The sequence below is a fragment of the Phyllobates terribilis genome, unplaced genomic scaffold, assembly GCF_046119375.1.
Source record: "Phyllobates terribilis strain yellow unplaced genomic scaffold, ASM4611937v1 Scaffold_9__5_contigs__length_417890890, whole genome shotgun sequence".
Taxonomy (NCBI): domain Eukaryota; kingdom Metazoa; phylum Chordata; class Amphibia; order Anura; family Dendrobatidae; genus Phyllobates; species Phyllobates terribilis.
The window spans coordinates 291,981,147-291,995,922 of record NW_027362769.1 but is presented as its reverse complement, the minus strand read 5'-3'; the positions used below and the strand labels follow the sequence as shown (position 1 = coordinate 291,995,922).

The 14,776-nt window shown below is 39.5% G+C and overlaps 1 protein-coding gene across 1 annotated transcript in view; it reads right to left on the bottom strand.

The window, feature by feature from the left end:
• Positions 1-265: 265 nt before the first annotated feature.
• TMEFF2 (transmembrane protein with EGF like and two follistatin like domains 2) overlaps positions 266-14,776 on the bottom strand; it is a 1,048,378-nt gene continuing 1,033,867 nt past the window's right edge. The window contains exon 10 of the mRNA XM_073647876.1: positions 266-587. Coding sequence (XP_073503977.1) covers positions 491-587 — 97 coding nt within the window. The 3' untranslated portion in view covers positions 266-490. The remainder of the gene's footprint in view (positions 588-14,776) is intronic.

The window sequence follows — 14,776 nt, the reverse complement described above, 5'->3', positions numbered from 1 at the left end:
GAGTGGAGCATCAAACTATATTTTCCCTTAAATGCTAAGATTTTTTTTCAGAGAAAAAATACTTTGCTGCAACCATGCAATCAGTCTCTGATTTTGGCAGCATGAATCGACTGACAGGTTCCCTTTAACCTTACAAAGTTAGGCTGTACCACATTGCTATGGATCCAACACACTGAAAACTAGTTGCAAGCATTCAAATACAAATAGCTTATTCTCATTTGAGTATTTATTATTTTAACAAATACATTAAAAAGGAAAAACTATATTAAGTGATATAAATAGTTTATTTACATTACAGAAAAACATCAAGACAATGTATACTATTTCAAATATATCCATACATATTCAAATATATCTGTAGTACATGTTTTCATTGGTGTAGATTACCACAAATGCAAGGCAACATGTGTAGGTCTTTTGTCCTTGTCTTGACTAATATTAATCTAGTCCAAGGTCTCCTCTGGAAATTTTGCCATTGTGGAAACATGCTTCAAATTAGCCGTGTCGATGCTCTTGTAGTGTTATCTGAACTGTAGTGGCCTGTGTTTTGCTTTTGCCTATGGATCCGATTGCTTCTTGGACATTTTCTGCAAGACATAGTAAACACCTCCATAAATATTTAGTCTTGAGCTGAGACAATTTTCAAACACATATGAATATCTATCAAACTATCAATCTAACATTATCCTATTTTTTTCTTTGAATATTTTTTAATACAAATGCTTAAAGGGCACCATATCAAAAATAAAAAACACTGACAAGTAAAATCTATATAAATAAAAATGTAAATGTTAGTTTGTTCAAAATCTTACATCTCCGAAAGTTCTTCACCAATTGATTTGAAATTTTGACACAACATTGCATTCGAATACCTATGTTTTTATATGCCTATTATGTTTTTATATACCAGCTGTTGGACATAAAAGCAACAACAAGAGGAGGGTGTTACAAGCTCAGTCCCAGGCTGACTCTCCCCGGCCGCCAAGCATTCTCCCCACCTTAGTGACATCTCATTCATAAACCCTTCTCCCTATCCTTCATTTGCTCCAGCCGCTGCATGTGCTCTGCTCCTTTCATGTCCCCCGTGGGGGTTGGGGGGAAGGGGAATGACGAGAACGTCTGTTCGAGGCCAAAAGACGCTGCTGCTCATCACCAACACCGCCTCCGAGGCGGCCGCCTCTGCTCTCCGGCACCACTGCTGCTGCGGCTTCTTCTTCTCCGGCAGGTGAGTCTTATTTATGACTGCACAACAACAAGCAGGGGAGGGAGGGAAGGAGAGTGGGAGGCTTCACGGAGAGGCACAGGCCACGGCCTCCGCTCTGGGCACTGAGCTGGGCCCGAGCCTCGCAGCAGTGAGTGGATAACGAGCAAGTGAAATTCCCACTGCGCCACCGGTGGGAGCGGCGCTGTGATATGGCCAGTACCGGCCTGGGACATGTCAAGCGGATCACCCCCTCCTCCGCCGCCTGCCTTCATCTCTGCGCCCCCTCCTGCCACATTCCCTCTATACTAGGGAATTGCATAACTACCAATCCCTGACATGAGTGGCTCCATTGTGACACCTGACAGTAAGTAGCGACCTCTTTAGTGACCTGTGAAGAGTACAGACCTGCAAGGGTCATAGGGTACAACATGCCTGCCTGATCGGCACAACTATAAAGCTTTGTGAAATTAAATATTTTTGAAATGTGCGCTTTCTCTTTTCTTTCTTTTCCATTTAACCAGACTGAGCCACAGCAATGCGTGGCAGGGTACAGCTAGTAAATAATAAAAGTTTTGAGCAATGAGGTTTTATGAATAAATGTGGACCTAGTACAGTCTTTAGACATTAGCTATGATTGTGCACTAAGCCAATAAAGGAAAAGAGACATCAAAACAGCTGAATGAAAAGGAGAGAGTGGAAGGGGAGGCATGAAATTGTGGTCATAGACTATATGTATGTGGTGTCTGAGAAATTAACTAAATCAGAAGATGCTTTATAAGGCAAAAAAAAATAAAAAGTAAGATTTGGTATTTGTAACTTCGCTTCATTAACTTTTAATTTGGACTTCCAATCTTGATAATTTTCATTATTTTGATAATATTAGCAGTTATGACATTGGAAAAAACATAAAACACAATGCTTGGAATCTATTTTCTTTACAAAATGCTGCATTCATACATTTGTGTGTCTTGATCTGAGTACCGATCGTGATTCACATATCAGCTGCAGGTCTCCCAACCTGAAGTTGACAGCCTCATAGGCATTTATGAGGCTGTAAAATTTGGGTAAGGAGACCCACGGCTGGTTTGTGAAACCCAGTTTATACTTGTACCGTGACATACAATTGCATGAATAAAGCATAAAACTAAGTTCACACGAGCATATAAAAAATTGTCTCATTTTCATTCATAAAAAAGGATAATTTTTCATCTCTATTATCATTCGTATTTTATATATCAGCAGTGATTAAAATGTACAAGACCAGAAACAGTTTCTTAGGTTAAGAATTGTAAAAATCAGATGCTATATGGTTGATCCATATGGATTCAAATTTTTTAGCACACCCATAGACTTGAATAGGTGAGTCTCATCCAAAAAACAAGAGACCAGTGCTTGCAGCGATTATTTTGATTCAGACAATTGGTTATTGTGAAAAATGCTCATCTGCATAGCCCTATCAAATAACATCAATTTTTATCGGAAATGTTTTTTCCATGGACAGCACTCAGGCTGACAATATGGTACATACAGCTAGGGTGCATAGAGCGATCCACTTTTTTTCAGCCATCACATTAAAAGCTAAAGATAGATGGATCAGACAGGATGGATTTTAACTTTTCAGCCTCCATGTACTTTTTTTTCTTCAGCTCACTCATTATCTCACCTTTTGTCATTAGATGTCATCCTTGTACTTCCAACTCAACAAAAGACACCTTACAAATTGTTTAAAGAAATACATACAATGTAATCATATTTTTATGCAATCATAAAATGTATGATTATGTAATCATAAAATTAATGAATCATAAAATTGATCATATCCGACAGGAATTTGTCTTCCAGTCCCCTAATATCATTGGTCATCTTCCCTTTCGCACATCACCATGTTCACTTTCAGTCTTTGAACCAGCCACAGAAGAAGAGGTTACCAGGCTCCTCACTTTCTCTCGCCTTACTACCTGAACAGTGACCGTATCCCCTCTCACCTCCTTCAGTCCCTGTCCTCACTGTCACTATTTACTTAAATCAAATATTTAACTTCTCTTTTTTGCCAGGTATCATTTTCTCCTCCTTCAAACATGTCATCATGAACCTATTACCAAACAAAGCCATGACTCAACCAGAACTGTGATGCTAACTATTGACCTGTCTGTAATCAACCCTTTATCTCTAAACTCCTGGAACACTTGGTCTACTTTTGTTTAATCCTCTATATTTCAGATAACCCTCTTCTTGACCCTTTACAATTCGACTTTTACTCATTACACTCTAGAAAAACTGCCCTTACTAAAGTCTCTCTACTAGAAGCAAAATCTAATGACCACTACACCCTTCTGATACTCCTTGATCTCTCTTCTGCATTTGACACTGTGGATCACCAGCTCCTCCTCACTATGCTCCGCTCTATCAGCAGATTTAGTTTTCAGTACCATCTCTATGCTGATGCCACCCAATTATACACTTCTTCTCCTAACATCACCACATTACTACAAAATACCAGTGATTGTCTTTCCGCTGTGTCTAACAATATGTCTTCTCTTTATCTGAAACTGAATCAGTCAAAAGATTAACTGTTTCTGTTTCTCCTCCCTACTATCCTATTAAACCTGAAAATGCCATTACAATGTGTGATTCTACCATTACTCCTCAGCAGCACACCCAATATCTTTGGGTGAATTTTTCATTCGCTCTCTATATCCGAACAATCACTCGTTCATGTAACCTGAACCTTAAAACATCTCTAAAATTCGACCTTTTCTTACCTTTGACTCTGCTAAAACTCTTACAGTTGTTCTTCTTCATTCTTGCCTAAACTACTGCAATGTTCTACTAATTGGTCTCTCTCATACAAAATTCTCCCCTCTCGAATTTATCCTTATTACAGCAGCCAGGATCATATTTCTGTCCAACCGGTACACTGATATCACCATTCTGTGCCAGTCTGTGCATTGGTTGTCCATCTACTACAAAGTCCAATATAAACATATTACTCTTACCCACAAAGCTCTCTACAGTTCCCTACATTTCTTCCTTGATCTTTGTCTACTAGCCTACCCATCCTCTTCTTTCTGCTAATGACCTAAGACTAACATTCTCTATAATCCAAACCTCCCACTCCAGTATTTAGAACTTATCTTGTGCTGCACCAATTTTCTGGACTGCATAACTCCAGACAATTTGACTAATTTCCTATATCCACAGTTTCAAGCGTGCCCCAAAAACACATTTCTTTAGACTGGCCTGTTACCTCACTTCAGTAATCTTACTATCTATTCCTTATTCTCTTTTTCATGCACTCAATATCAATTTGTATTTGTATTTATACCTATACCGGCTGATGGCTGGTTTATGCAACGTTATTTGAAAGCCCCTATTTATTATATTCATGGCTGGAATATATACAAGTATTTTATTTTTTATTTTTTTTGCATGTCCCCTATTTCCTTATAGATTGTAAGCTTGCGAGTAGGGCCTTCACTTCTTTTGATATGTGTTGAACTATATGTTACTCTGTAATGTCTTATTTTGTCTGTACAAATACCCTCTGAATTGTTAAGTGCTCTGCTATATGTTGGCGCTGTAGAAATAAAAATATTAGTATTAGTTAGATAATGCTTGAAAGGAAATATATATTATATTCACAACATAATATATAAAAATTTTTAATTATATATATGCAGTTTTTGCCTAAACATTTTTAATGGTTTAATGGAATTTGTAGTTGTTACTAAATAATTGTATAACAAACTTGTGTAATAATTGTAAAAAAAACAAAGATAAAGTAGATACAAAATATTTATATATTTTAAGGGTACATTAGAAACAAATTTAGATATAGTGCCAAAGAGCTGAAAGGGTTTTTTCTCATATAGGTTTCTGGTCTCTTATGGCCAGCACTGGCCAGAGATCTATTTGGAAAAACCTTTAAGTCCTTCAATGACTGCTGAAACGCCTTTTTGCAGCGGTCATTAAAGAAGTATTCTTATGTTATAAAATCAACATAATTAGACAGCATGAAAATAAGCAAGTATGCAATTGACATGTTTTTTCTACATGCTGTTGTTCTCCTGCTATGAGAGATTTTATCTCAAAAAGTATACGGCTTTTTGCCAATGAAATCGACCAACAAAGTTTGGCCGATTGTGTGCGGTAGCTACATTTCAGGCTGAGGAACTAACTCCTAATATCCCAGTCAGCTCTCTCCAGGACAATGATGACTATGCAGCAGTTAGATACTCACCTCCCACTCCTTGTCAGCCTTTGACCTGGAGCTGATATTATCAGTCCTTCCAAATCACCAGCCGCTAATTCTCCGAATGCTCACTTGAACAGGGCACTTGTGCAAAGGCACTGTAATCCTTATATGCAAATATACTGATAACAGTACACAAGGTGCAGAATATAATGAGGGCAATCTGGGCCACCACTCAGGGTCCAAGGCTCCAGGAGAAGCAAAGGCCGTATTACCCCAGTTATAATTAAATTCATCAAACTATGTGCAGTGTCAGGCTGAGAGCCAAGGGTGCCTACCTGCAGTTCTGCTACCTGCAAATGAAAATAGCTGTGAAACCGTATAAAGCTATTTTGTCATCTCAGGATCATTGGCAGAAGAGGCCAATGTTGATCAGTAAGTGGTGACACATTGGATCACCAGGTCGTCAGTGGATTTTCTTTTTTTTGCGGAAGTAAAATCTGAATAATAGGCATAGGTCAATATGGGGGAGAAAACAAAATGGGGAAAAGCACAATGAGGAGAGAACACAGTGGGGAAATTGCACAATGGATGAGAGCATGGAAGAGGGTGAATGGCACAATAGGGGATAGCACAAAAAAAGGGAGCAAAACAATGGAGGAGAGCACAAAGATAGGGGAAGAGCACTGTTAGGAGGGCGGTTGCAGACAACTTTATTAAAATGGAACGCAACCGACCCCGGGGTCCACGATGCAGCCTGGAGGGCTGCTGCCGAACACTTTCCAGGTGGAAAGTAAAGTAACCAACTTATATGTTAAACCCTTCTGTGTTTCAGCACACAGGAACGGGTATAGCGGTTAGCTCTATCTCTGTTAACTGCACGGGAGAAGATTGATCGGGATAGCACCTACTTAACTGAAGAACCACTCCGAGTTAATGCACACGGAGCAGGTTTCAGCGGTTCACACAATCTCCAAGAACCGCAGGGAGATGTGCGACCGGAGGGAAAGAAGTAGCCCTGTCTTTGATACAGGCACTACGCTATAGAGATTGGCGCTAAGATGCGTGTGTGACTACGCGACAGGTACACGTGCCTCCAGCCGGCGTGCCACCAGACTGAAGGGTACTACTCCACGTGGCTGACAGGCGATAGCTGTGGACAGGGTGTCTGCAGGCTGCTTGAAGTGTTAGGCGACCCCTTTGGCTGAGCCAGGCTGCACGACGTAGCTACCTGCCTAAGCAAATCTAAGCCTGCCCGAGTGACCTGTGCTAATCAGCCGAGCTAACTCTGGCATCGGCAGGTCACGGAGAGAGCAGCTAGAGAGCACGTGAAATACACTCGTCCACACAACAGCAACACTAGCAAAATGATCTGAGCGCGTCGCCGTGTTTGTGGGCGGGCCTTTTAAAGACTGAGCCCTGCCCACCAATGCGCCATTGGTGACGTTATCTGTGGACCAATCAGGCGGTGCCAGGTCACCGGGTCAGGTGGGTGCCAACCCACCAATCATGATCCGCCAGGTCACAGACATGCTCAGTTCGGCAAATCCTGGACTTAGATTCCACAAGCCCTGTCTCCTTCTGCAACCCAGGCTTAACATTGCTAGGCACAACTACCTGGGATATAAACAGTGCTCGCGACCAGCTAGGCGTTGAGGCTGACAGCGATGCTGAGCAGCATCAGCCCTGGCTAGACTGAAATGGGAGACCACAGAAGGTCCTGGACCCATTTTTAATCCAGCACCAGACCGACACCTAACAAGCACAGTGCAGAGAAAAGCAGAGTGGAGGTGTGCACAGTTAGGAGGAGAGCATATTGGAGGGAAGCACTGTGGAAAGGAGTAAGAACACAGGACAGTTATTGTTAAAAAATTGTTGGGATATGGGAGCAGAATTGGGGGAGAGAACAGGGGAGGACCATGACTAGTTTGAACTTGCATAAAAAAAAGTACGCAGGATAGTGGAGGCTGAATTTTGATGAAGAGAAGCACATTTACTAATTAATTTATATTTTAGTTGGTGAGTTTATTTATATTTTTAACTTGTGATGCACAGCGGCTAATTATATATTAATGGTGTGATGCATATTTATATTCAAGGGTGCAGCAAGACACATTTTCTAATCAGGAAGCAAATATATGTATAATATTGTTATTTTCAATGATACAGTGATCTGTATGTCAAGCTCTGCCATGATGACTCGAAAGGAAGGTGTTGACATAAAGGTCTGAACAGATGGACAGCAGATGAAAGAAAACAATTATGATAAGTGATAAGTCACTGTATCTAAATATTTATACTTTATCTATACTCTACAACCATATAAAGAGAAAACAAGTGGACAAAGAACTGATTTGAAAACATTAACAAAATCTTTATTTTACATGTACATTAAAAACACTACAGAAAACGGTGGCTTTAGATAAACAGTGGTCGAGAGCCATAGTGGAAGCATCATTGGATGGCAGTATACAAATAATTCTATTACATAAAAAGTTATACTAAATGTATAATTGTATAAAAGGTATTAACTAATTGTTATCGACTTTCCCCTCTCCAGGCTATTCTTAATGCTGCAGCCAGGGTCATCTATTTGTCTAACCGTTACTCAGACTCCTCCGCTCTGTGCAAGTCATTGCACTGGCTGCCCATGAATTACAGGATCCAATTGAAATTGCTTGTTTTCACCCACAAAGCTCTCCACAGTGTGGCACCCCCTACATCTCTTCCCTCATTTCTGTTTATTGGCCTACCCATTCTCTACGCTCCGTAAGTGACTATTGACTAACATCCGCACTAATCCGTACCTCCAACTCCCGGCATCAAGTCTTGTCCCGAGCTGCACCTATTCTTTGGAATGCTCTACCCCAAGACATTAGGATGAACCACAACTTACACAGTTTTAGGCACTCCCTAAAACACACCTGTTTAGGGTGGCCTATCACGTTCCATAATCAAAGTCCTTTTATATTCTTATAGACCATCCCTTCTCCAAACATAAATCTTCACTGAATCCAAAAGCACTACAGATACTGGCTGGTGATGAGCTCATGCAGCCTTTATCTATCCCTCATCCCCTCAAGATGGCTGGACCATCATTGTAAATAAGCCCCTGTACTTTGTGTCACCCCCACCTCATTGTAGATTGTGAGCTCTTACGAGCAGGGTCGTTATTATTTTTGCTCTAATTATTGTATTATCTTTAACTGTTACTTATGACTGTTGTATATGAACCTCTGAATTGTAAAGAGCTGTGGAATATGTTGGCGCTATATAAATAAAGATTAGTATTATTATTAGTTCATATGATACCATAATAAAATCTTAGTTGATAACTAGTACTGGCTTTAGTCATCAGATAGAATAATATGCATAACCGTATAGGTACCAATATAAAGCCAGTTAGTTGATTAACGTAGAACCATACTGAAGTCTTAATTCATAATAAATATTGGCATTATTCAATACATAAAGAGTTTTGTGCAAAATGCATCAGTACCAGAGTTCACACATTCTATTAACCGCACGATTCAACTGGAATTAAGTACATATGTGAGATAGCACCAGACTAATTATTGCACCTGTGCCAAATGAAGATGCCACTACTCTGACGCGCATTTCAGCAGGCGTACCCTCTTCTAGTGCCAGAAGAAGGTACGTCCGCAAAAATGCGCGTCGGGGAAGTGGTGCAAGAAGAAGGCACACCCACTGAAATGTGTGTCGGGGAAGTGGCACCATCATTTGGCACAGGTACAATGTTTAGTCTGGCTCTGCTTTATAAATGTGCTTAATTCTAGTTGTATCATGCGGTTAATAGAATGTGTATACTCTGGTCCTGATGCATTTTGCATAAAGCGCTTTATTTATTGAATAAGGCCAATATTTTTTATGAATTAAGACTTCAGTATGGTTCTACGTTAATCAACTAACTGGTTTTATCTTGGCACCTATATAGTTATACATAGTATTCTATTTAATGACTAAAACCAGTACTAGTTATCAATTGAGATTCTATTATGGTATAACACCAACTAAAATAACTTTTTATGCAATTGAATCATTTGTATACTGCCAACCAATGGTGCCCCCACTTTGGCTCTCAGCCACTATTTATTTAAAACCACCGTTTTCTGTAGTGTTTTTAATGTACATGTAAAATAAAGATTTTGTTAATGTTTTCAAATCAGTTCTTTGTAAGCTTTTTTTCTCTTTATATTGTTGCGTTGTATGATGGCGTGGAATTTGCTTCCAATACAGTACTCAAATAGGTGCCTTAAATCATATATTACACTGTTTTTGATGAGGCACTAGGCTAGTTATCAACGTTTGAATAAATTTATACTCTGCTGCATGGAAAGAGATGATGGAAATAACAGTGTTGTTTGCAAATCAGCCTCTCTGATTATGTTTAGCACCATCCTTAAATACATAGAGGAGGTTCTCCTTTTTATGTTTAGACAGTCTCTTACTACATTGTGGTTCTTTCTTATTATAAAGTGATTCTCTTTTACTATGTATAGTACAGTCCCTTCTAACATAATGTCCTCTCTTATTACATATTACATCTTTCCTCATTGCATAGAAGTTTGTATAGTGCCATCCCTTATTATTATTGTGCCATCCCTAATTATTATAGCACCATCCCGTTATTATTTTTTAATTCATTTTATTTACACTCTTATATAGCGCTATTAATTTCAACAGAGCTTTACAGACATCATAATCACTGTCCAAATTGGGGATCACAATCTAAAGTTCCCATCAGTATGTTTAGTATGGGAGGAAACCTGAATACCGGGAGGAAACCCATACAAACATGGTGAGAACATACAAACTCCTTGCGGAAGTTGTCCTGCAAGGCTACAGAGCCAACCATTCACTCACCATGCTGTATCCTTTCTTATGATGTACAGCGCTAATCTGTACTAGTTATCCTCCTTTAATCTGTGTAGCGCCATCCCGTTATTACAAAGCATCCATTCTTATTGTGTATAGAGCCTTCCTATTATTACATAACATCCCCTAATATTATGTATAGCACTATCTTATTATTACAGCAACCTTTCTTATTATGGTGGCTTGTTAGACCCTGATATAAGCAGGCTTTAATATGTTGTGTCAGTGTAAAACTGCCAAGTCTCATGCACTGCTGTACAGAAGTATTGCAGTACATGAGATGAGCAATCAAAATCAAAAATATTCAAGCATGATAGTGGGATTAAGAAAAAAACATAAAAACATAATTCAATACAATTTATAGAGATAAAAAGTCTCACAAAAAAAGCAAAGAAAAATAGTGAAGAACTTTTTCCCCAGTAAGAATGCAGCTTTTGTATAAAAAAAACCAAAATAATTACACATAATTGTGACTGCCATATCTAGAAAGTCCTGAAATAAACTGACAAATAAAAAACATGCTAAAAATTTAGCTTTTTCATTAAAATGGCATGCAAAAAAAAGAGATAAACAGCGGTCAAAAGGTCAAAAAAAGTAAACCATTGAAAACAACAACCAGCAAAAAGCAATCCTTCACTCAACTTTTTTGGTAGAAAAATAAAAGTTACAGTTCTCAAAATATAGTGATATACAAGCAAATTCTATTTTGAAAAATATTGTTTTTAGTGTGCAAAAGTAGCAAAGCATAAAAACCCATATAAAACAGGAATCTCTGTAATCATACAATCTCGAAGAATAAATGTATCTTATCACTTTTAAGACACAGTGAATGGTGTAAAAAAATTAAATAATAAACTTCAACTAAATCTGCAAAAATCAAGTCCTCATACCACTGTGTGGAACAAAACATAACAAAAATTATTTTTCTCAGAATATGACAACAACAACAAAAAATTGATATAAAATTGTGTGCGCAAAAGTAGCAAAACATAAAAAAACTATATAAATCTGATCTCAATAATTGCTCTGACGCTAAGAACAAAGTTGTTTCCTCACTTACACTGCATGGAGCGCACAAAGCATAGCATAAATAATAAATAAAAACAATTCATGAACTGCTGTTTATTATTCCATTCTACCTCTAAAAGGTCAGTATAAAGTTGGGTTAACTTACTGTACCTCAGGGTTTCCAACTAAATCTCCAAAAATGCAATTCAGACAAAACTTTCGATGGAGCAATTTAGTTTAATGAGGCAGACGAAGTTACTTTTGACTCCATGTGGTCTCTGTTCTGGCACAGTGCTTATTAGGCATCTTCTTAGTGCACAAAACTGTGATCAAATACAGTTATGTCCATGCCTAAAAGGACAATACCTCACCAAAACAGAGGCAAAGGGGAGTATAAATGACTCCATCTGTCTCTTTATAATAAATGATTTTGGCAGCATTTTTTGGGGGGTTTTGACTGAAACTCTGACATAAGTGCTCAGCATAGCCATTTAAGATAAAAAGTGAATAAATGGGAAAGGGATCTTCATAAGTACAAATAGTTTTATTGTGCAAATGTACAAAAAGGACAAAGCTAAAAACACTTAATAACCAAAAAGCAGAAATCAGCACAATGTACCCTTTCTAACTTAACTACTTACCCTCCTTTGCCAAAAAACCCTGCTGAAGCCACAGGTCTAATGGTTGATACACATGGGGCTTACTCCCTCTCTTCTAGCTCCACTTAGAGGTTCTTCCTGTACTCATTATCTTATGGTCAACTGTGCTGTTTTTTTATAACATTTCTTTAGTGATTATTTCCCCATTATTTCACAGCCCATTCTTATAACATTCTGTGAAGCACCAGTGGGTTAAAAATGTCCACTGCACCCTTAAATGAATTCTTTGTGAGGATTAGTTTCCAATGAGAGTCACTTCTGAGGATTGTACTTTTGTGGCACCTCAGGCACTCTGCAAATACAACATGACTTTCTCAATCTGTTTCAGTCAAATTTGTGATCCAAAATCCAAAAGTCAATTAGAAAATGACAAATGTAAAGAGAAATCCTTATTTTAGTGACGCACCTAAGGGGTTAATACATTTTCCAAAAACAGTTTAGAATAAATTTATGGGTGCAGTCTGTAAAATAGTATAAATTTGAAGTATTTTCCAATAAATAGGCCACTTAAAATAACTGCAGAATTGAATAGGTCCATAAAATTTAAGATTTGTAAATCTCCTTTAAAAAAATGAAAATTGCTGCTAAATTTTAAACATTCTAACATCCTAATGAAATAAAAGGACATTTTTAAAATGATACAGATATGAAGTAGACAGAAAATGTTATTTATTAGCTAGTTTATGTGGCATGACTATATAATTTAAGAGTGCAAACAAAAAAAGTTTAAAAATTGCTAATGTTTCTAAATTCTCATCAAATTTCAGATCTTTTCATGGAAACAAAATATATTGACTTAAATTTACCACTAACATACAGAACTATGTGATATGAGAAAACAATTTCAGAATAATTGGGATATGTTGCCGCATTGCAGTTATTGACGCATAAAGTTATACATCCAAGATTTGAAAAATGGGGCTTGATTATTAATGTCAAAATTGACTTTATCATTAGGGGTTAACCACTTTATGCTTCATGATGGATATATCCATCATGGCATGAGTCATGGTGGTCGGAGTGGATCAGGAGCTGAGCTTGCTCCATGTGGGGCAGATTATAGCTAAACTAAATAGCAGGCATCTTTGTTTAAGGCCATGTTCACATTGTATTTAAGCTTTGTGTTAGTGGCTACTTCAGAGCTTTCATCTGAAACCATGGAAAACAGGATTCACAAGTTTGAAATAACAGGGTCATTGACTTTAATGAAGCACATGGAGTCACTACAAGCTCTGTTCTACATAATTTTCAGCAATTTTGGAGTAGACCACATTTTGATGCCTGCTTAAAATAAGTGGATACTGCTAAAAATGATGTTCGACAAAGCTCAATATGACTCCGCCTACTTCATTAAAGTCAATGGACCTGTCAGTGCAAATATCCAAATCCCATTTTCTGGGGCTTCAAAAATAAACCCCGATGGAACCACTGACTTATTGATCAAAAGTGATGTGAACATAGCCTAACCATCGCAGCGGAGCTCCAAACAAGCAGTTAACCATTTATTTTAAACTAGCTATTGAATCTCTTCTGTGCCTGGGTGGCGAGCATTTCTATTGGTGTATGCTGCCCCCATCCTGCGCCCCCATCCTCTTTTGTGCTGTGCCCCATTCTATTTTGTGCTGCCCCTATCCTGTGCCCCCATCCTGCTCCCCCATCCAGAGGCCAGGGGAGGAGTTTGGCGCCGGAGTACGTACATGCCCATAATGCGCTGTCTGGCGCCATTTTGATGAAGACCCACTGCAAATGTATCTTCACTAAAATTGCGCTGGACAGCGTGCTATGCGCATGCACCGATTTCAGCACAGCACTCCTTCCCTGGCCTCCAGCCCAAACAGAGGGTGCTGCGGCAGCACTTTTCCCGGTCAGGTATGTACTTATGCTACCAGAGAACGCGGTATGCGTTCAGTGAATACGCATACCGCGATCTCCAGCGCCATATACTCCTCTTACCTGTAACCACTGGAAGTGTTCTTCTGTCTGGAGCTAGACTGCTCAATCTATAGAGGCTTCGGACAAAAGGATTATATTATAGATGTCTCCCAATTCTGTTAATATCCCCCATCCTGGTATATATGCCCCCCTTATTATTATACGCAGCCCCCATCCTATCCTGGTATGCATGGCACCCCTGATCCCCAATCCCGGTATGCATGGCACCCCTCCATCCAGGCCCCCTCATCCCCAATCCTGGTATGCATGGTCCCCCTCATCCCAAATCCAGGTATGCATGGCACCCCTCCATCCAGGCCCCCTCATCCCCAATCCTGGTATGCATGGCCCCCTCATCCCCAATCCTAGTATGCATGGCCCCCTCATCCCCAATCCTGGTATGCATGGCACCCTCATCCCCAATTCTGGTATGCATGGCCCCCTCATCCCCAATTCTGGTATGCATGACCCTCTCATCCCAAATCCTAGTATGCATGGCACTCTCATCCCCAATCCTGGTATGCATGGCACCCCTGTTCCCTAATGCTGGTATGCATGGCACCCCTGATCCCAATCCTGGTACGCATGGCACCCCTGATCCCCATCCTAGAATGCATGGCACCCCTGATTCCCATCCTGGTATGCATGGCATCCCTGATCCCCATCCTGGTATGCATGGCACCCATGAACCCCATACTGGTAAGCATGGCACCCCTGTTCCCTAATGCTGGTATGCATGGCCCCCTCATCCCCAATTCTGGCATGCATGGCCCCCTCATCCCAAATTTTGGTATGCATGGTACCCCTCATCCCCAATCCTGGTATGCATGGCACCCCTGTTCCATAATGCTGGTGCGCATGGTACCCCTGATCCCCATCCTGGTA